Raw genomic sequence first — 22,216 nt, 5'->3', positions numbered from 1 at the left:
ATCAGAAGCCAATCACAACACGACACGTGTCAATGTTAGAACAAAACTAGAAACTCTCTTCTATAAATAGGGATCATTCTCCCACAATAATCTCTAATGTCATTTTGTACTAAACTATTCACTAGAACTCACAAAATGAGAGCTTGAACCTATGTATTTGTGTAAACCCTTCACAATTAATGAGAACTCCTCAACTCCGTGGACGTAGCCGATCTGGGTGAACCACGTACATCTTGTGTTTGCTTCTCTGTCCCTATTCATTTACGTACTTATCTTCACTAGTGATCGAAGCAACCAAGCGAAGGTCACAAACCTGACACTTTCTGTTGTACTAAAGTCCTCGCTGATTTTGTGCATCAACAAGGCTGAATCTCATCCAGCCCACCATATGTTACACTCTATATGTATTTTATTCTATCATTTAGTATGGTCCATTTCAATAGTCACCTTACAAGATTTTTTTTTTCCGACACCTTGACCATCTCCAAAGATATCAAACTTTAAACATATATTTAGATTCGATTGCTTATGAGGCACTTTGATTTTTTTTTTTTTTTTTTAATTTTGTTCTTCACTTGATATGTCAAATCTAAACTATTATTTATTTATTTTTATAATTGTAATAAGTATTTTTGAAACAAAAAAAATTATAATAAAAATGGTAAAAGCATTGATTAATTACTAAAAATATATTTGAAGTTGCTAACAAGTTTGACAGCAACCACCTTTGATGTCAATCCACGTCATGCCATGTAGGAATTGGCATTTCGGTGGAAAACACTAAAGCTGTTTTCTTTAACTGTTATTGCGAATGTGGACTTTTTTTACTTTTCCTTTGAAGATGCTCTTACAAGACAGATGATTAACGATATTGTACGGCTATAGATTGTAAATAGAGAAACTTTCATGTTCATATGAGTACTGATCCTCTGTGTCCAACTTCAAAGCTCGAGATCCGACAAGCCAGATGTGTCATCAAGGCCTTTTTTGTTGTAGTAAACAAAGAAATCCCTCACAGTTGTCTCCCTGTACGTTGGATGATTGTCTAATAACTCTTTGATTGGTCCATAGAGTTTTGTCAACGGTAGCATCCCTGTATAGAAGAAGCTCGCAACAGATATCCTTGGGCCATCACAGTTTGCCAGTACCTTGTGTCGTATGCTCTTAAATCTATCATTTCATATGAGCTAAATCAAAAAATTAAAAAAATTCAATTTTAAAACCCAAACTGGAATCTAAATCGAAACAAATTTAACACAAGAAAAATTATACAATTTAGAGAGGCAAAAAATACGGACAAATAAGAAATGGTATACATAGTATATTATAATTGAACAAAATGTTATCGTGTTATTATGACTTGATATTGGGGATCGAAGGAATTTTGGACTAAACCACACCTCCCCCGATCCCCAATATCCGACTCCAGTGGTTGATGAAAAATTCTAGGAACCTCGGTTATGCCCGCATCAACGAGGCCTTTAACTCCTTCTTTGGTGTCATCAAAAGCCTTTACCTCACTTTTCTGGTCGTAATTTGTTTTGGTAGCTACCATCTTTGTGTGTGACTAGATTTGATTCAGATAACTAGTTTGTTGATGCAAGTGGCGTGAGGATATCATTTTATAATAGTCGAAGTTGAACGAATAGTGATATTTATTAGGATAATATTAGGGAGACCAAATTTTTAAACCAAATTTACAAATTAAATTATGTGTCACCAATAGGAAATAAGCACGTTAATCAACATTTAAGTAATAATTCAATTATCAATCACCACGTCATTTTATTTGCCAATTTGGTTTTGCATATTTCCTATAATATTTTTGTTTATTTTTCATTACAAATGAATTTTTCATAGTTTTGAATTTGCTGAATTTTTTACAAAGAAGATCTATGAATGATGAATTAAAATATTAGATTGTTCAAATCCTTGAAAACAATTATCAAATGAGAAGAAAAGAAATTGTGTCTAAGCGTGTGTATACAAATATTTGTATCCCATTACAGCTAGTCCATTCTATAGCTTTGCCTACCCTCTCCTCTTAGTGTAAATAATATCATTTAATTCAAAAATAAAAATTATATATATATATATGTATCCTCGATCCTGATCCTTATTAATTAGATATGAATTAACCAAAACAAAAAGCATGAGGTTCAAGAAAATACTTGATTCACAAGAAAAATCTGCTTTTGTGGAAAACACAGCAAAGATAAGTCATGAAATTTTTTATTCGAGAACTGTTATTTGCACTCCAAAAATCTCATTTAAAACTCCTCACAAATGTATTTTTCTTTTCAAATATAGAAAGTTTAAAGTCCAAAATAAAAAATATAGAGTGCTAATGACAATTCTTTTTTATCCAACCACAATATATATACATAGAACAATTATGCATTTTGACCAAAAAAAAAAGAGAGAGAGAATTGAATAACCCATTTATAACTTCTCTTGAGCAGCCTCAATTCCACTACAGAAACCATTTGTTCATTGCCGTTTCTACTCCTCTGGGTTTAAATTCAAACCTTGAAATAAGACAAGGCAGATGTTCCGTCAAGGCCTTTTTTTACTGAAATCGGAATAATAGTCCTTTATAGTGATCTCCTAATACTTTGGAGGATTTTCATTTTTTTTTTTTTTTGGAGAAGGGGTAAATATATTACCAACAAAGAAATATTACACATAAAGGGCCCAAATACACACAGTGAACAAAAGGAAAAACGGACCCTTAAAACACACATTACAAAGCCCAAAGAAAGCTTTGGAACCCAGCACAAACACACCACACAACAGAAGAAACCCTAAACCACACCAGCTACTGTAGCAGTTCCTCCTGCCATCGAAACTCCCCACAACGAGTCGAAGCCATCTCCACCACAAGGACCTGCCATCACACCATCTCGAGTCCTAGAGTTGAAGAAGAAAAAAGCCGCTCCATCCTCCACGAACCACCAAAACGATAGCCGCCATAGAACAAAGGAAGCCCGCGGGAAGAAAGATCCCATGAACGATAGCGCCAATAAGGACGAACACTAGGAAAAACCTACAAGGGACAACAAAGGTTATGGTGCGAACACCCGACCCAAAGCTCTACACCCTCCTATAGAAAATCGACAAATCACGATTAAACTGGCGGAATCGAAATTAGGATTGGTGGAAAGGAAATGGAGCCAAGTGATGACGATGGTATAGGGGAATGACCAAATGAGATGGAGGAAATGGGTGAACGAGATTTGAGGCTTAAGATGATGAAAATTGAGGCAAAAAAAGTACTAGGAAGATAAGATTGTGGGAATATCTGGATGGAAACGGGGTTGGGGTTATTGCAAAAAACAGTCGGAGAAAGAAAAATAAAAAGGACAAAGGGAAGTTAAGGGACTGCCACCGGCCTTGCCATGGCAAGAGCTGGCGACAACGTAGAAAATTGAAAACAAAGTCACTCACACTGCTAGTGAGAAAGGCTCTAACTAGACGAGAGAAAATTTTCCCTTTAGAGGATTTTCTTCTAATAATAACTCCTTGATCGGTCCATAGTGTCTTGCATATGATTACAAGCAATCTATCACCTAAACTAGGAAACCCAAAATTATAGGAATCCCAGAATTAAAGGAAATATTATACAAGTTAACACTCCCCTTCAAGTTGGTGCATATATGTCACACATGCCCAACTTGTCCAAAAACATTGAAAACTTGTCGCTAGAACCGGCCTTTGTAAGTATATCTGCCACTTGATCATCAGTCCTAATCGGAGAAAATTCAATTACTTTTCCTTCCAATTTTTCTTTAATGAAGAACCTATCAACCTCCACATGCTTAGTCCTATCATATTGTACCGGATTATGAGCGATATCCCTTGCAGCTTTGTTGTCACAGAATAACTTCATTGACTGACTATGGTTAACCCCAAATCCTATAATAGAAACTTAAGCCACAAGAGTTCACAAATACCAAGAGCCATGCCTCTATATTCTGCTTCTGCACTCAACCGAGCTACTACATTCTGCTTTTTACTTCTTCATGTTACTAGATTGCCTCTAACAAAAGTGAAGTATCCTGATGTCGATTATTGGTCATCTACCAAACCCGCCCAGTCGACGTCGGTATATCCTTCAATCCTGAAATGCTCATTCTTCTTAAACAAAATTCCTTTTCCTGGACTCCCCTTCAAATAACATAATATTCTCATAACTGTACCCATATGTTGTTCTTCGGAATCATGCATATATTGACTGACCACACTCAGGGCATGAGCAAGATCATGTCTTGTATGTGACAAATACATCAATCCCCAAACTAACCTCTGATATCTTCCTTTGTCTACCGGTACGTGATTCTGGTCAATACTCAACTTTGTTCCTTCAGCCAAATGAGTTGTTACAGGTTTACATGTTGACATCCTAGTATCCTTTAACAAATTAATAATATACTTTCTTTAGGACAAAAATATTCCAGACTTGCTTCTTGATACCTCAATTCCAAGAAAGTACTTCAAAGATCCAAGATCTTTCATTTCAAACTCCGCGGACAAATACTTATTTAGCACCTATTGTTCAACTGGGTCATTTCCTGTAACCACCAAGTCGTCTACATATACAATGAGTGTTGTAATCTTCTTATTCTTCCGTTTCAAGAACAAAGTGTAATCCTAATTGCATTGTCTATACCCGAACGCGTTCATTGATTTAGTGAACCTGCTGAACCATGCTCTTAGTGACTACTTCAAGCCATACAGTGACTTCTTTAGCTTACATACCTTATCCTTGTTCATGTTCCTTCTGGTACATGATAGGAGCATATTTATGCGACTTAGTATGTTTGTTTTCATGCATTTATGTTCTTAGTTCTTAGTTATGTTAGTAGTTTAAGCCATTTTTGTGTGTTTGTAGGTTCTATGGGCCAAGGATGCAAGAAGATGCATTTTGGAGCATTTTGGAGCATTTTTGGGCCAAGATTGAATAGTGCAAACATGGAGACATGAGGATGGACGAATTTGATGATTCAAAGGGCTAGAAATTTGCATGTGTGTGTGCAAAGTGTTGGCCTACAACTTCAAACATCATAGCTGCCATGTGATGGCAAAAAATGTGTTTATTGCTAGCTAAATGGATGAAGAACATGTTTGTGCAAGTATAAACACCACATGGGCAGCAAGAAGGAAAGAAAACAGCAACACACACACCACATGGGCAGCAAGGAATCAGAAATTAAAGCATGGAAGAGTGGGAAGTGATGAGGACAACACACACACACACACACACGGCAATGGCAGATTTCTACAACAAGGGGAGTGAATGGACAGCAGAAAAGCAAGGAAATTGGACCACTATGAAGTGGATTTCCTGTTGGTCTCCCACTTATAGCTTTGGGTGGCTTTGGAATGATTATTTCTAGGTGGAAAGAGCACAAAAACAGCACACACACATGCAAAACAAAGCTGGCAGCATCCTTTCTTCCCTTTGCCGTGAGTTGTCATGTCCATTACCTTGCATTTCTTTTCATTTTCAACCTCTATATAAACACCATTCAGCCTTCAAGGAAGACACACAGAAATTCATACACATTTACATTAGTTCCAAGGCTTGCAAAGAAGGAGGAGTGCTTGGAGTTGTACTAGCCATTCCATTGGAGTTGTTGGAGCATTCTAGGTGTATTCTACTTTGTTTTTCTATGTTTAATATCAATTGTTTTTGTTTAATTGCAAGTATGAGGAACTAATCCCCTACTTAGCTAGAGGGAAGTTCAAAGCCATGAATATATTTGTAATATGAATTGATTACCTTCAGTTGTGATTTCTGAGTTGTGATTTAATTTGCTTAACTGCTTGATTGATAACTAATTTGTGTATGTTGGTTGAGAGTGCACGCTTAATTTTCATGCATGAATTTGATGCTAGAATATAAGGGAGTTTCACCTAATCGTTATGAACTTATATTCACAAGTAGTGAAGGTTGTTATCCACAATCGTGTTAAGTGAATTCTAGGCTGGATTAACATGCGTATTCCATAGTTATGAATGCCTAGTCAATGTTTATGATTTCCGTTGAACTTAATGATCTTTGTTGAATGTCTCTATCATGCGTATTCCATAGTTAGGGATTTTGATGAGGAATAATTTGGTTGTAATGCGTATTCCATTCAATCCAATGAATCTAGGGAAATCTAAGAGTTAATTTAAGCGGACCTAATTAACTTGGAACATTGAGATTTACAATTTATTGAAAGAACAACTGAAAATCAATTTAGGTTGCATATGTGTCATGTGTGGAGAAGAACCCTCTAGCTAGTCCGTCACCTATCCTTTCACCTTAATTTCATGCTTTTGTCAATTCTGTAATTTATTTAAGTTTAATTTACTTCTCGTCAAAACCAAACCCCCCCCCATTATTAAATTATATTATTTAGTTAGTTTTCATTGTTGTTAGTCTTTTAATTCAATTTCCGTCCATTTCAGTTTCTAGTGTCTAATTTGATTGTTTTCATTATTTTGAGTCATTCTAAGTGTGTTTCGAGTTATTAGAGTTTTTAGCCTAGTTTTGTGTCCTTGAGTCTTGTTTAATATTTTTAAATTAATTTAGAATAGATTAGCAATCCCTCCTAATCCCCGGCCTAGAACGATACCCTACTTACATCTATACTACAATTGTCAAAAAGAGGGTTTAATTTGTGTGTCAAGTAATTCTCACATCAGTACATCCCGATGGAAGCTTCATATAAATTTCTTCAGTTAAATCTCCATGTAGGAATGCATTTTTGACATCGAACTGTTGAAGTGGCCAGTCTAGGTTGGCTACTAGGGATAATAGAACTCGAGCGGTACTGATCTTAGCTACTAGCGCGAAGGTGTCCATGTAATCTATGCCATATTTATAAGTGTGCCCTTTTGCCACTAGTCTTGCTTTAAACCGATCAACCACTCAATCGGCTTTGTATTTCACTGTATAGACCCATTTATATCCTACAGGTTTCTTGCCCACTGGCAAGTCCGATAGTTCCCATGTAGCATTCTTCTTCAGCGATCTTAGTTCCTCATTCAACGCTTCTTTCCATCTAGGATCGGCTAAGGCTTCCTGCACACTATTATGAATATATATAGTAGGCAATTGATTTACAAATGACTTATTTGATTCAGACAGGTGACAGGTGGACACATAGTTGTTTAATGGTGTTTGGGCCCAAAATATTGGTTTGGGCCAAGCTTGGAGTTGTTCTTGGCCTAGTAGTTTGATTCTAGAATCATCGTGGGACGTCTGGTTGTTATGGGCCGTCCAGTTGAGAATAACCAAGTCCTAGAGTAAGACGAATTGATGGGGTAAGCCGAGTCCTGGTACAATAGGGAGTCTTAATAGGATAAGGATGTTGAGATTCGAGAAGTGAATGTGGCCTGATAAAGAAGTTGGTTCAAAGTCTTAATGGATGAAGGGTTGGCCGAGACCTAGTTGGATTAGGTTGAGGAGTCCTAATCTGAGTATAGTTTTAGTTCGGCTATGAAGAGGTTGGCTATTATAAATAGAGAAGGGGATGCATCATTTCAGGCCCCCCTCCAATTCAACACAAAACTGCCCTGCACAAACTCTCTCATTTTCCCCTTTCTCACCAACACATTTTCAGTTTGGATAAACAAGGCAACTAGTGACATCTTCAGTTTGGATAAACAACACTGCATCGAGGCCGACTGGTTATCCATCCAAGTCTCAGCCAAGAAGGATTTTCAAGTTCTTATTGGCAGAGGTCATCTTATTAGCCTTCTTGGCGAAGGGAGGTGTTACAGATTATTGGGCTCGACACATTGAACGCCGAGTTATTTTATGATTGAATACTCATAAGTAGGTTTTAGAGTTCGGCATTCCGACGACCGAATCACATTTACAATTAAGACATATATCTATTTTAAGTACCTGTGCCAATATAGTCTGGTGTCGATTCGGCGTGCTTATACTCTTACGAATATAATCACTGCGACCGAATCCAACGCTGATGATTTGTGAACTTCACAGAACTAGCAACCTTGTCTTCAGGCTCTAGAACCTAAAAAGCCGAGACGTGTTCCTTCCTTGGTTGCAATCGCAGGATCAAGAAGTCAACAGCGCGCCTAACGCCACACAACACATTTTACTCCCCGAGTTCAACCGACGAGTTGGCACGCCCCGCACACAACCGAATAACGTAGTTAGCTCATTAGTTACTCGGCCTGCAAGCCACGTAGGCTTGGTAGTTTTTAAAGTCAACAAATGGGTACTTCACTATCGATTTATGGATTGGTACACTAATTGAATATTTAATTTTACACTTAGGGTTTGTCTCATAAGTGGATTTAGGGATACCTCAATTAATTCTTTATGGGAGACTACAGAGCGGTGGTCTATTTGGCGTAGAAGATAATTGGTTATGAGAATTATTAAGGGACGAGTCAGCATGTACTGTTTCTTTTGCAACCGTGGGATCTAGCTGCGAGGGAGTCATGTCACCCATCATCTCAGGTTCGGCAGGAAGCTGTTGTGCAGCAACAACCTGCTTGGAACTAGGCTGTTGTGCAGTTAGTGTCTCATAGGCGGTAGGCTGTTGTGCCATGGCCTGCTACTCGGCGGCAAGCTGATGTGCAATCGGAATATGTTGTTCGGTGATGAGTGGCTGCACAGTAGCTTGCTATTTGGTTCTATAATCAAACAAACAAACTTCCTCACCTTGAAACTGCCCCCAAAGTAAGGACTCAGAAGAACCAAAAAACATCTATGTTTCATGAAAAGTGACATCGGGTGTGATAATCATTTTCTTGGTTAGAGGGTGATAGCAACGATAGCCCTTCTGAGTAGTAGCATACCCCAGAAACACACATCGAATAGCTTAAGGTTCAAGTTTGCTTTGCCGTTGGGGGGAGTGCACGTGGACAAAAGCCACGCATCCAAGGACTCGAAGGGGGAGCTTGGGAACCGGTAGGCAATTGAGCAGAGACATAAGTGTCTGAAATGGTGTCTGAAACTTGAGAGTACGAGAGGAAAGCCGATTAATAACGTAGGCAATGAATGTGAGTGCCTCACCCCAATAATGCAAGGGAGATCGTGCCTCAAGAAGAGATGCACAAACCATTTCTAACAAATGTCGATTCTTTCGTTCAGCCATCCCATTCTGCTGAGGGGTATACGGACATGTAGTTTGATGAACAATACCTTGCATATCAAAGAAAGAACGGAGCTCGGTATTAACATACTCGCCTCTATTATCACTACGAACCATCTGAATGTTCATATTATATTGGACCGAAACCATTTTGTGAAATTTTTGAAAGGCCATACTAACTTCACTTTTTTATTTTAACAAAGTAACCCAAGTCATTCTCGTACAATCATTAATAAAGTTGACAAACCAATGAACTCCACCAAGAGATGGGATTTTTGAAGGGCCCCAAACATCTGAGTGCACAATCATAAAAGGAATAGTACTCTTATTTAAACTTGGAGTAAAAGAAGTTCAATGGCTCTTAGCCATTTCACACACATCACACTTAAGCTGAGAAACATCGTTTTTCACAAACAAACTAGGAAATAACTTATGCAAATAACCAAACGAAGCATGGCTAAGATGACGGTGCCACATCCATACATCTGAGACTTTATTATTCTTTGTTGGAGTCCCATTCACTGACAGTGCTTGAGTAAGCAATCCCGAGCTACTGGAATTCAACTCGAGAAAATACAGCTTCCCTTATCTAATACCATAACTAATCGTCTTTTGCATCCGGATGTCCTTAAATACACAAAAATAAGGCCCAAAAAACCACCAAACAGTGCAAGGTAAGGGTATTTAGGCAACCGACAATAAATTATAAATTAAGTAGGGAACCACAAGGACAGTATCAAGTCTCATGGTATCAAAAAGGGAAATAGTGCCTTCCCCAAGAATAGGGGCGGTATCACCGTTAACAACATTAACCTCGATGTGGGTGGAGTTTTTTAGTGAGGAAATGTGATTAATTATTTGATTATGTGATAAAGTCAAATCACGAACCAAGCCCCAAATAAAGTCGTGGTTCTTTCGTCAATTAACCAAGTCTACAATCAAGAACAAATCAAGCCTCAACAAGACTTGGAGAGCCTATAAATACGATGCTCCAAGACAAAGAAAAACCCACACTGAGAAATTCATCACACCCAGACACTCAAACTCTCAAGCCCCAAACACTCTCAAACACTTAGAAAAATCAAAAAGTTCTCTACATTCTTCATCACACCTATGAAGAACCACCAAGCACCCTTACACGTGCTGGTTCCTCCATCACCATAAGCCAAAACCTTGAGGCATTCGTTCCTTCAAGGTCAAGTCATCGTGACCCTCGGATCAACAACACATACAGTTTGCATCGCCTGAGATCGAACCAAAGGATTCAAACATTGTAAGTTTGTAACATTAAACTTTACATTAATGCAATCATTATTTTGTACATGTATTCTTGTTTGATATGTCACCAGGAATTTTGCGTTTACATTTTTTTCAAAGGAGATTACAGGTAGGGCTGGTTCGGTATGGGATCCCGAACCGAAAATGGGATCCCAAATTCCAAACCAATTTTTTTCGGGACAAGGTTTCAGAAACCAAAACCAAACCGAAATTTCGGTATTTTCGAAGTTTGGGATTCCCGAAATTTTTTCGGGATTTCGGTATGGTTCGGGATTCATCGACCTCCCACCTTCCTTGCCAGCCCACACGGCCACACCTCATCCCAGATTCGTCGACTTCCTCACACCTTGTCTTTGCTGCCTTCGGGAGTCGGATGGCTTTGCAAAGTGCATCGAACAGAATCGTGTACCGATTCTCGTCGATGTGTGAGCTTTTCCATGTCTTGCCAAACAAAATCGCCATCAAAGAGCTACTCTACTTTGCAGCGATGGATCTGATGTCTTGGAAGAACGACTGGGTTCCTCAGACGAAAGCCGGAATGGTATGATGTTTTGGGAAGAACAGGTTGCGGGTGTGGCTGCTTTTTAGGCTTGCTTCTGCGTTTGAGGGAGTTGGTGGAACGAGAGAGAAAGAGAGAGTCAATGGCAGTCTGTGGGAGTGATGTTATCGAGAAATAAAATAAGGAAAGGAAAGCTTAGTGGTAGACAAAGAAAGAATAAAAAACATAAAAAGGTGGTGAAGAAAGATGGTTATTATTGGACAGAGGGACGATTGGTTGATTAAATTAAATAATAATATTATATATATCGGTTTGGGATTCCCGAACAAAGAAAAATGTGAGACCGATTCCCGTACCGAACGGTTCGGGATCGGTTTGGGATTGGTACCAAAATTTTCGGGATTTTTGGTTCGGGATTATTTCGGTTTGGGATCGGGATTATTTCGGTATGGTTCGGGACTTTTGGGATTTTTTTCCAGCCCTAATTACAGGTTGTGAAGTTGGAAAAAATTAAGCAACATATTTGAAGAAAGTCACTGAATTTGCACGTTTTGATAAAAAGGTATGACAGTTGTTTTTCACATGAGTACATAGTGTTTTTGGGTTACAATTCAGAGTTCAAGACATATAATATTTGACACTTCAGGATCCAAAGTTTGATCCCAATAACTTCAATCAATTCTTCAAGTTGGTTCACTGGTGGAAAACTTTATTTGACTGCACTATGGTTCAATAACCATTACAGCTGTCATTGATATACAACTCATTAATGAACCACTTAATTAATTACATTTCTCTTTACAAATCGATCAACCTAAATTATTACAATCAAAACAACCAATATATATATATATGCCAAAAGAGTAATGTTCACACCATACAGGTAATATTATAATTTATTACGGTTGTTCATAGCAAGAGTCCGACCACCAAACACATTCAAACCAAAGTGCCAATCCCCAGGAGAGCTGTGTCGCAGTGCCGAGGACCCTCCCCGCAGGTGGAAATCTTCGCCCAAACAAGTTGTTTTTTGTGAACCTTCTTTTATGTAATTGGAAAATATTTTGAATTTGATGTATGGAATTTACTATTTTTCTTTGTTATTTGAAAATTTGTGTGGTTTTCAATAGATATAAATATGAGAAAAGTTCAACAAACAAACAAAGAATTGTCAATTTTTTTTTCCCTTGTCCTATCCGATTTTGTACCAAACACAGTATAAATAATACAGTCATTAGTCTGATACTGCACCAAACGCCCGACTAATTTAGTCAGTACTATCCGATGGCTATTTATCATATCTGATAAAAATAGTCAATACAGTTCGAGCTGCTAAACGAGGCCTAAAATTCTATCTATTTTCTTTCCATCTTCTCTGCCGTTGGTCAATCTAATAATTATTTTTTAGTGGTTGGTCATTAGGGACAGCAACCCAGTTTTTGTGACATTTTAAGTAGTTAAATAAAACAATCTTCTGTGAGAAAGACCCTTATTTTCATATGCTACAATTGACAAATCTTAGTGTTAATAAGGAAAATCAATAGGACAATTGTGTGCTACTTTGTGGTGTGCTTTTAATCCTATCAAGTATATCAGTCATCTGGCTCAGGTTTGCTTTCCAATTTAGGGTTTGATCAATCATATGCAGTAGACTAAATAAGCAGGATTAGAGACCATATAGTAATGGTTATAAGAAGAAGTGATGGTTTTGTGTCCTATGTGTTCAGGAGAAGATTTCCTCCAGCGGGGAGGGTCCTCGACACCTCGGCACAACTCTCTTGGGCATTGGCACGTTGGTTTGAATTTGTTTGGTGGTCGGGGTCTTGCTAGTTCGCCCGCTGCAAAAACAAAACATAGTTAGTTCTGAAATGTGCCTTTGTGGGGCCTTAGGTATAAGCCTTGAGGCTCACAATCAAAACTAATTAAGCGCTTAGGCGTGCCACTACTATCTCATTATAGTAGATGTAGAACAAGTGTGTTTAAGTCGGTTTCTTGCGCCCCAAGTTACTTGGATTTCTTGTTATCAAAGGATTGTCATGGTTGGGTTAAGTCCATATTAAGTTCTTTCTTGCCTTGAGATCAAGGACTTTCAGTTATGGTTTTGTATGCTTGAAAGAAGGGTGTCCAGAACCCCTGAAGTCATATGTTTAGTTCTGGATTGGTTTTAGATGCAAGAAGATCCGTAAAGATAACCAGATCTGAACACAGATTGAACTCTCAAAGTAGAACACAAGTTGAAATGACTTGAATACATGCTGGACAATATGTTAAATGACAGATCTACTAGTTTAGAAAACAAACAAAGAGCTCCGGGCAAGATTTCACCTTGTCCAGCAAGGTTGAACTTCTTGCAAATGCTTCTCTTTGAGTTTACAAAGGTTGTATGCTTGAAAAGTAATGGATGGTAAACAAGTTTACACAAGGGAATCGATACTATGAGAGTAGCAGAGCTTTAAACTAAAGAAAGATGAACTTTCTGGGTAGGCAATGCCTAAAAGATCGGAGATCTAGGCTGTTTACAGCTTTGGTTTGTAAATCTGGCTTGAGAGCAGAGTTTGTAAGTTTGTTTGTTTGATTGGTTGAGTGTCTTTGTCCTTGGGGCCACTTCCTTCTTTTATAGGCAACTTAGCCCGACTGCCACGGTTGTGCTCTTGCCCGAAAGCACTCGGAAGGCAGTGAGTCATCACCTCTTTTTTACTTAAGTGCCACTGGAAAGTGTTTTTTGGCTGATAGTGGGCTAGTCTCCATCACTTGTCACTTCCATAGGCAAGCAAGTGGCTTGTTTGTGGTTGTGAAGGCTTCACTTCATCCTTGGACTTTATGTTAGGCTCCAGATGAATCCGTTTTTATTTAACATCGTTGGGCCCTTCCTCAATTTGGCCCAAAGTTCAAATATTAACCCAAACAGTGCCCTCTTTAATCATTGTTGAGTTTTGCAGCTCAAGACGCTAATAATGATTAAATCAGCGTTGCATACTCTTCTTGGGTCTTGCACTAATTAAAACAGTCGGTTGCTTTTTGAGACCTTTGCGCTAACCCATGGATTTCGTCATTAAGCATCCACTCACTATATATTCCTCACTTTACTTCTTGGCTAATATCTCAACAACTCTAAACCTTCAAATTTTCAGAGTTTCCCAGATTCTGCAACCTTTAATTTCTCAATGGTGCCCAAAATTCTTCGAGCCCAGTTCGCTTTATAAGTCTGGCCTTCATCACCCTCAGGTTGTCCTGCACAACAAGCTTTCCTTCAAGGAGAGGGAAGCACATTCCCTAGGTCCTGCTTGGACTTCTCATGTCCTAGTTGCTGTGGAAGATAATATGCCCAAGGAGAAACAATTCATTTTGAACCTAACCCCATTGAAGTTGGGTTTTTCTTTCTTCAAATGGTCAAACCACCGTCGTGGATCCCTTTGCAGTTCATGCCTCTTTAATCACTTGATCATCATAGGTGTATGCTTTGGGATCAACATAAAAAATTATGGGATGACCACCATCAACCCGAGCCTTCCCCTGCTCAAATGTCAAAGTATCCATCAACTTCTCGCTGATCCAAAGGTCAGGTTCAACCATGAAATCAGCAATTCCACCTCAGTCTCTGCCTTCCAATTTTTCCATTCCACAAAGAGACTTCGGTGCATCCATTCCATAGAGAGGCTTCGTGGATCTCATTGTATTGGAAGAGCCAAGTAGATTTTTCACTATTATGTAGGCAGATTATTCTAGGATAGTAACCTTTAGCAAAAGATGTAAAACTTTCTGAGCTAATTCTCATGTAACTTCATCATTTAATGAAATGAAAATTTTTTCTTCAATTTACTTTAGCTTGTACCTCCATTTTTGCAACTCAATCGTGATAAAGATACAAATTGACTTTTGGATGCCTTAAAATGCTTTAAACTTCTTCGATGTAACAATCCTTAATATCCCATAAGGTTGGGCAGTATTTTTTCAGAAACTTGGCATTAACTGGATGTTTCTGCAAATTTCCCTCTAAATCGGTCAAGTAATAACCCCCTTTATCCAAAGCTTAGTGAATGATGAAAGGACCTTCCCAAGTCGGACTCCATTTCCCAAAACCTCTTACTTGTGCTCCCAAAGGCAAGATTGCCTTCCATACTAGATCTCATTCTTTGAAGGACTTCAACTTCACCTTCTTGTTATAGGCTCGGGCAACGGCTCTCTTTCCTTATTGAATCTTGTTTAGAGTTTCAATTCGGGCTACATCTAAGTCTTCAATTCCTTGACACATAACTTGAATGTACTCATCACTATGTAACCCGAACTGATTCTGAATTCTAACAAAACTTACATTAATCTTCATGGGAAGTACAACGTCTTTCCCAAAGGTTAGAGCATAAGGAGTAGTTCCAATTCCTACCCTCTTGGAAGTCCTATAAGCCCATAAAGTGTCTCCCAACCTCTCGTGCCACATTTCTAGGTTATCGGCCACCATCCTTTTGATAACGTTTACCAAAACCTTGTTGCTAGCTTCAGCTTGACCATTCGATTGAGGGTAGAAAGGACTAAATCGAATCATCTTTATCTTGAACTTATTTGCAAATTCCTCAACCTCTTTTGAAATAAAAGATGGCCCGTGGTTAGTAACAAAGGTCTCGGGTGCCTCATATATGTGCAAGATCTTGGTTTCAATGAACTTCTTGACGGCTGTCGAGGTGATGCTCTTCACAGCTGAGGCTTCTATCCACTTAGTGAAGTAATTTGTTGCCACTATTATGAATGTATGCCATTTGCTGAAAACTAGGTAAATCTGCCTGATGAAATCCATTGCCCATCCTTTAAAAGGCCAAGGCTTGACCACTGGGTTCAAGGGTACTAAGGGCACATGTTAGAAAGGTCTTTTTCTATGCCTTTGACATTCCTCACAACCTCGGGCATAGGATTTGCAGTCTTTTTCTATGTCGGGCCATAAATAACCATACCTCCTAAGCAACAACCTCATCTTGGTTCTAGCTTGATGAGCCCCACATATTCCTTCATGTACTTCGGCCATTACTCTCATAGATTCTTCTTGGCCTAAGCATTTTAACAATAAACCATCTGGAGTTTTCCTTAGCAGGTTTTCTTCCCACATGACATACTTGGTTGCTTGTTGCCTACTCTTCTTGCTAGTGGGGAAATAATGGTTTTTTAAGTACTGAGTGATGGATGATCTCCAATCTTCTGTCTTAAGCTCCTTAGTCATTACATCTAGGCTAAATCCTCTATCAAAGATAGAGGGGAGATTCCTCTTTTGCACTTCCACTTCAACTTCGAATTTACTTTCTTGGATTTGTGTTCCAGAAGCTAATTGCGCCATTTCATTAGCCATTGCATTTGATTCCCTGGGGATATGGCTGACTGATATTTTAGTGCCCCAATAACTCAATAATTGTGTGGTTGCCAAGTAATAATCAGCTATGGTAATGTGTCTGCACTTGTATTCTCCATTTAACTGATTAATCACCAACTCTGAATCGCTAAACACCTCAACCTCAGTTGCCCCCAACTCCATTAGGATTTCTAGACCAATTATCAACACCTCATATTCTGCCCGATTGTTGGTAGTTTCTTGATAGTCCAAGAGGAACGAATAATAATAATGAATTCCTTTAGGGTAAACGATAACAATACCGGCTCCAACAACATTCTGAGTGCACGAACCATCAAAATATAGTCTTCAATGAGTAACCCAAAGGCTGGTTATTCTTTTTATCTTTCGCTGGATCCATTCTTCCCTGCCCGAGAAGATCTTGTTTGGTGGGATCCACATACTGGCCACTTCCAAAGTCCCAGGGATGTTAACAATCTCATCTGGAAAGTCTTGATGGTCGGCCAAGAAATCCGTTATTGCTTGTCCTTTGACCGCCCTTTGAGGCACATATTGAAAGCTGAACTCTAATAATGCCAAATCCATTTCTCAATCCTCCCTGTTAGCATTGGTTTTGACAGCATGTATTTAATCACATATGTTTTGGCGATGATTTGAATATGACAAGGCAACATGTAATGCCTTAGATTGTTGGCAGTGAAGTACAAGGCTAGGCACAATCTTTCCACCAGGTAAGGCTTCTACTGAGGTAATATATTGCTTGCTCCTTCCCGCCTTCATTATTTTGAGCTAGTAAGCTTCTCATTGACTTCTCCGAGGCAGAAATGTAAAGTTTCAAAGGCTTTCCCCTTTGAGGTGGCATAAGTACTGGTAGAGAAGCCAAGTAAGCTTTTATACCGTCGAAAGCCTCTTGATACAGTGGTCCCTACTCAATTTCTTCTTTCTCCTTTAATCTTAAAAAAGAAGTCAGCGGCTGAATCTTGCCCGCTAGGTTGGCAATGAATCTCCTCAAGAAGTTGATTTTACCCAACAACCTTTGAAGTTGTACTTTGTTGGTAGGCGGAGGTGTCTCCATTATTGTGCTTTGAAATGGCTTCTATGGATATGTCAGCCATGGGCATGGGATATTCATTTTTAGGCGTAGCACCATTAATGTTTCTATAGTCAACACAACACTGTATTGCTTTTGTTATGGCTTTTAATACAGGCACAATGTTGGCCAGCCACTCTACATATTTGGCAGGCTTAATAAATCCAACCTTCACTAGCCTCTCAATTTATTCTTTGCCATTTTCTTTGATTTCTTTTTACATCCTCTGTGGTGCTTGCTTGACAGGTTTATATCCCTCCTTGATAGGCATTTTGTGTTCCACCAAGGTTGAATCTAAACCTGGCATCTCCATATAGTGCCAAGCAAAACAATACTTATATTCATGTAGAAGGCTGACAATTCTTGCCCGATCATCAATCTCTAACAAACCACTGATCTATATGGGCCTTGGATCCTCTTCAGTCCCCAAATTGATGGTCTTCAAATGATCTTGTACCTCTGGTGGTGGTTCGTCTAGTTCTGCGCACAAAAATTCAACCAACTTCGGACTCTCGAGCAAGTCTTCTGGCCCACGTAGGTCATATATACACTTAGTCATTTGTATGGTTGCTTTCAATTCTCTCCCAAAAAACTCTTTTTCCTCTTTATTTTGGTTGCTCAAAGTTTCTTGCTGCCATTCCTCCTCTTCACTTGTCGAGCTTTCCCATTCTTGCTTCTTCTTTCTCCCATACACCAACAATCTTTTGATTAAGAACCTGACTACAATGACTTAGTCCTTTCTCTATTGTTCTGACATTACTGGTGTTGGGGTGTTGGGACAATGTGGGGTCTGTCCCACTCATTCTTTGTGAGGAACAGTCCTTGTTCCAGAAGCTTTTGGGCCATCATCTTAGTCAAGAGGCCGTTCTCATCAGTTCCTGAACACTGGAAAATCCCAATGCTAGGATTATAGAAATTAGTTTATGCTACATTGGCTATGGGAAAGAATGGTCGTGACCCGTCCTCCACCATTTCTCAAAATCCTGGTTTTGTAGCCCTCTTCTCGTGGTAAACTGCCACTTGTTGGTGTAGGGTAGAGGGTACAAAAAGGCTCTGGTAGATCTAATCCCTTCCAAGTAAGGCTCCACAAGTAGAGGTACAATCCACCACGAAAAAAGCCAACATGATATGCTTGGACCCCAAATCTACCTCTAAAGGTAATATTCCATGGGTCCTTGTGATGGCTCCAAAAAAGTTGGACACCATTAAGTGTGTAGGGATAAGATCTTCTTCACCTCTACATACCATCTTCATCTACTTGTATGGCAACACAATAACCATAGCCCCTCCATCAATCAAAACCTTCTTGAATGGTACTCCCTCCAGATGAGCAATTAGATATATAGGTTTGAGATGGTTGGCCGTGGTCATGTTTGGACAGCTAAATACCATCTTGTCTGAATAGACTCTCTCGGGCTTTCTTTTAAAGGTCTCGGGCAACTCCATTCTGCCCGATTCTCCTTCCCTTACTTCTTCGACACTAACATGCGCCATCATTGGTTCTGTTGCCAAATAATCACCCTCCATCATGGTGGGCTGATCAGGCTCGGCACAGAACATGGCTGATAAAACATATGTCATGTTTACGTGGAAGTTGCTGGGTCCAGGTAGCTCATCATTCTTGCCCCCAATATGGCTTAGAAATTCGTCCAACTAGACTTGTGCTTCTTCCGATAGCATCAATTCGGACAACCTTTCCTCCTGAGCCATACCAAAGTTTAGCATTTGTTCTAGAACCTCACAAAGAGTATCCACCAGCAACAGCGAAAGTATTCTTCCCTCAGGTGAGATGGTTCCAAAAAAAAATTGGCTTTGAGCCCTCCTCAAGATCCAGTACTTCCCAAGATGGGGGTTTTGTGGCACATGGTCTCCCTCGCCTTCGGTCTTGTTATTGGCTCTCTCTACTTTTTTCCTGCTTTTCCAGTGAAGTTGATTACTGCCTCCACAAAGTACCTTCTCAAACTTCACATTCTCAAAAGTTTCAAACATAGTAAGGATTTTCAAAGAGTTCATGTGGGCCTTATGTTGCCTTTGGACCCTCCTAATCATAGAGGGTCTCATTTCTTTCACAGGCTTCCCATCTTTCCCAACCACATACCACTTCTGCCGGAGTCAGGCAAGATTCATCTTTGTGACTGGATTCACGGTTCTCTCCCTTCTTCTAACGTCTCCCCGGCCATAACTTGGCTGTGGAGGTCTTATGTCCACCCACCTTGGTGTCTTGGCCTCTTTGTCTTTGACTTCTTCAGAGACTTCATGGTTTCTTAAAATCTCTTACAGCCCTTTGGGTTAAGAATCTCCTCCCAATCTTTGGAAAACATTCATGGACGTTGTTTCTCCTTCGGCTGCCTGCATCACACATATGCAGGCCTCTAGCTCTTCTTTCTCTCTTCTTTTGATCAGCTCCTGATTAATAATTGCTCTTGACGCTGGCACATCCAGTTCGCATTCACGCTAGCATTTACTGCACATTACCACTCATTTTACTATAGTTGCTTTGGGCCTTTCAGACAACTTGATAGCCCCTTTTGTGAGCCTGTCAGCTGGTCACCTTTCAACTTTTACTTCCTAAGTGGCTTTTCCCTTCCTTTTCTCTACCCAAGTTAAGTTGATCATGTTAATTGGGGCCTCGAGGAAATGGTCTATGTCAATCATCATGTTAGCCGTGAGTTTCTCTAGCAGCAGCTTTCCTTTGACAATGAGATCTTGTATCCAGTCTCTAAACTGGACACAATTGGCTATGGAGTGGTTGAATGTGCAATGCAACTTGCAATACTTCTTCCCTATCATCTCTTCTGGTTTGGGCAGCTTCTTGGTGATGTCGGGCACAATTACTCTTGCCCGCACCAATTCTTCGTAGATCTCAACTGCCTTGATCAAATCAAATGAGTAGCTCTGATATTTGGGAGGCTTCATAGGGACAAATCCCTCATCATTCATTACCACATTCTGGTCTTTAACCGGCTGGGCCAATCCTTTCACTATTAAAGGTTTAAAAAGAGTAGTCATCTCTGCAATGCACATCTCTATTCCTTCTCTTCCATGGCCCTCAACCTGCTCCAGCTCAACTCCTTCAAATTCTACGTGGTGAATTGTAGCTTTGTTTTTATAGAAAGGATGAGCCTTGGAAGAATGCTTCAATTGATGTTCCTCCAGCAACAACTTCTCATATTTTGTGGCAGCGATTACCAACTCTTGCAATTCATTGAATTGCACATCATAAAATTTCTTCCTTAGTGGCAATCTCAACACCTTTTGAGCAATGGATATGAGCTGTGCATGGTTAATGGGGAACTAACACCTCATCCGTGTCCTTCTAAACCTCATCATGAAGTCCTCCGTGGACTCATACTCATACTGTTTCACCTCTTCGAGCTCCACCCTATAGAACTGCTCGTGGAAAGCCATCTCCATTTGCCCCCAATTTGCAATAGAATTAGGGGGTAACAGAGAGTACCACTGGGAAGCTAGACCGATCAATGAGTTCCCAAACAATCTCAACTTATAATTGGGATTATCCTCAAATGTCACACAATGGTTGGAGAACTTGAAAATGTGATCCCTCGAGGACACACTACCATATTCCCCACTAAATGTTGAGAATGCGGGCATCTTGAAGTTCAGGGGAAACGGGTTTTGTTCATCAATGTGCTCAAGGTAAGGCTTCTGGTAAGTGACTCTGAACAGCGGGCGAGCCTATGGTTGGGCGTTTTAGACCACCATCCTCCTTAACTCAGCTATTTCCTCTTTGAGTTGCCGGTTAATAATATTGTCAAGTGGGGTATAAAGAGGTTCCCACTTCGGGCTAAGATTGTTGACTCAGGTAATCTATTTTCTTGGTTAGGGCCTCCTCCATTTAGTCCCTCCTCCCTGACTGGCCAATGGTGGTGGCCTGTAAGGGGGAGGTTTATCCACAGTGGTGGGCTCACTCTTCCCACTGGACTCTCCAATTATATAGGGTATCCCATACCTCTTCCTATCTTGCCCGTCTTGCCCCTACTATATAGTGAGAATAATAAGAGGTCGGGAAACTCTGCTTCCGAGATCTGCTCCACTACTGGCTGATAGACTTCAAATCCTTCTTTCGTCTTTCCCCTATACTTTTCTTCCCCCAGTAAAGAAAATAGGGGAACAACTGATTCTTTCTCAGGGCACGGTTCTTTCAACACATCCTCATGATCACCCCTCGAGGTAGAAAACTCCAGATCCAACCTTCTTTGTAAACTCCCTGTTAAGGAGCAAAGTCTGCTGACTTCTCCCCTGGTCTCCAGTGATATTTTCTCCATACTTCTCAAAACTTGCACCATAGTAGCTTACAGGTCTTCGTTAATGATTTTTCCTCCTGACTTCTCAGATGAAGTCGAGCTTTCTGGAATGGCTGATCTTTGTAAGGAAGGGAGATCTTCTGGTCGATCCGTTATGTTTGATCTGAGTAAATCTTAGGGTGGCCCGTAATTTGTACTCCACCTGAAAGTCTGCTCACCGGGGAGGGTCCTTGGCACCTCGGCACAGTTCCCCTGGGGATTGGCACGTTGGTTTGAGTGTGTTTGGTGGTCGGGCTCTTGCTAGTTCGTCTACTACAAGAACAAGACATAGTTCTGAAATGTGCCTTTGTGGGGCCTTAGGTATAGGTCTTGAGGCTTATAATCAAAACTAACTAAGTGCTTAGGAGTGCCACTACTATCTCATTATAGTAGATGTAGAACAAGTGTGTTTAAGTCAGTTTCTTGTGCCTCAAGTTACTTAGACTTCTTGTTATCAAAGGATTATCATGGATGGGTTAAGTCCATATTAAGTTCTTTCTTTCCTTGAGATCAAGGACTTTCAGTTATGGTTTTGTATGCTTGAAGGAAGGGTGTCCATAACCTCTTAAGTCATTTGTTTAGTTCTAGATTGGT

General features: G+C 39.8%; 2 protein-coding genes across 2 annotated transcripts; both read right to left on the bottom strand.

The window, feature by feature from the left end:
* Positions 1-941: 941 nt before the first annotated feature.
* On the bottom strand, positions 942-1,555 carry LOC139195853 (1-aminocyclopropane-1-carboxylate oxidase homolog 12-like). Its single transcript, XM_070821610.1, has 2 exons — positions 1,401-1,555; positions 942-1,170 (listed from the first exon to the last, which is right to left on the bottom strand). Exons 1-2 carry the CDS (start codon positions 1,553-1,555, stop codon positions 942-944), a joined length of 384 nt encoding a protein of 127 aa, XP_070677711.1.
* Positions 1,556-15,085: 13,530 nt separating this feature from the next.
* Positions 15,086-18,899, bottom strand: LOC108173542 (uncharacterized). The gene is made up of 3 exons (XM_017332784.1): positions 18,708-18,899; positions 15,840-16,546; positions 15,086-15,671 (listed from the first exon to the last, which is right to left on the bottom strand). Exons 1-3 carry the CDS (start codon positions 18,897-18,899, stop codon positions 15,086-15,088), a joined length of 1,485 nt encoding a protein of 494 aa, XP_017188273.1.
* Positions 18,900-22,216: the final 3,317 nt, after the last annotated feature.

Source organism: Malus domestica, chromosome 05, assembly GCF_042453785.1.
Source record: "Malus domestica chromosome 05, GDT2T_hap1".
Classification (NCBI taxonomy): Eukaryota; Viridiplantae; Streptophyta; class Magnoliopsida; order Rosales; family Rosaceae; genus Malus; species Malus domestica.
The sequence above is the reverse complement of the archived record's forward strand: the minus strand, read 5'-3'. Positions and strand labels throughout refer to the sequence as shown.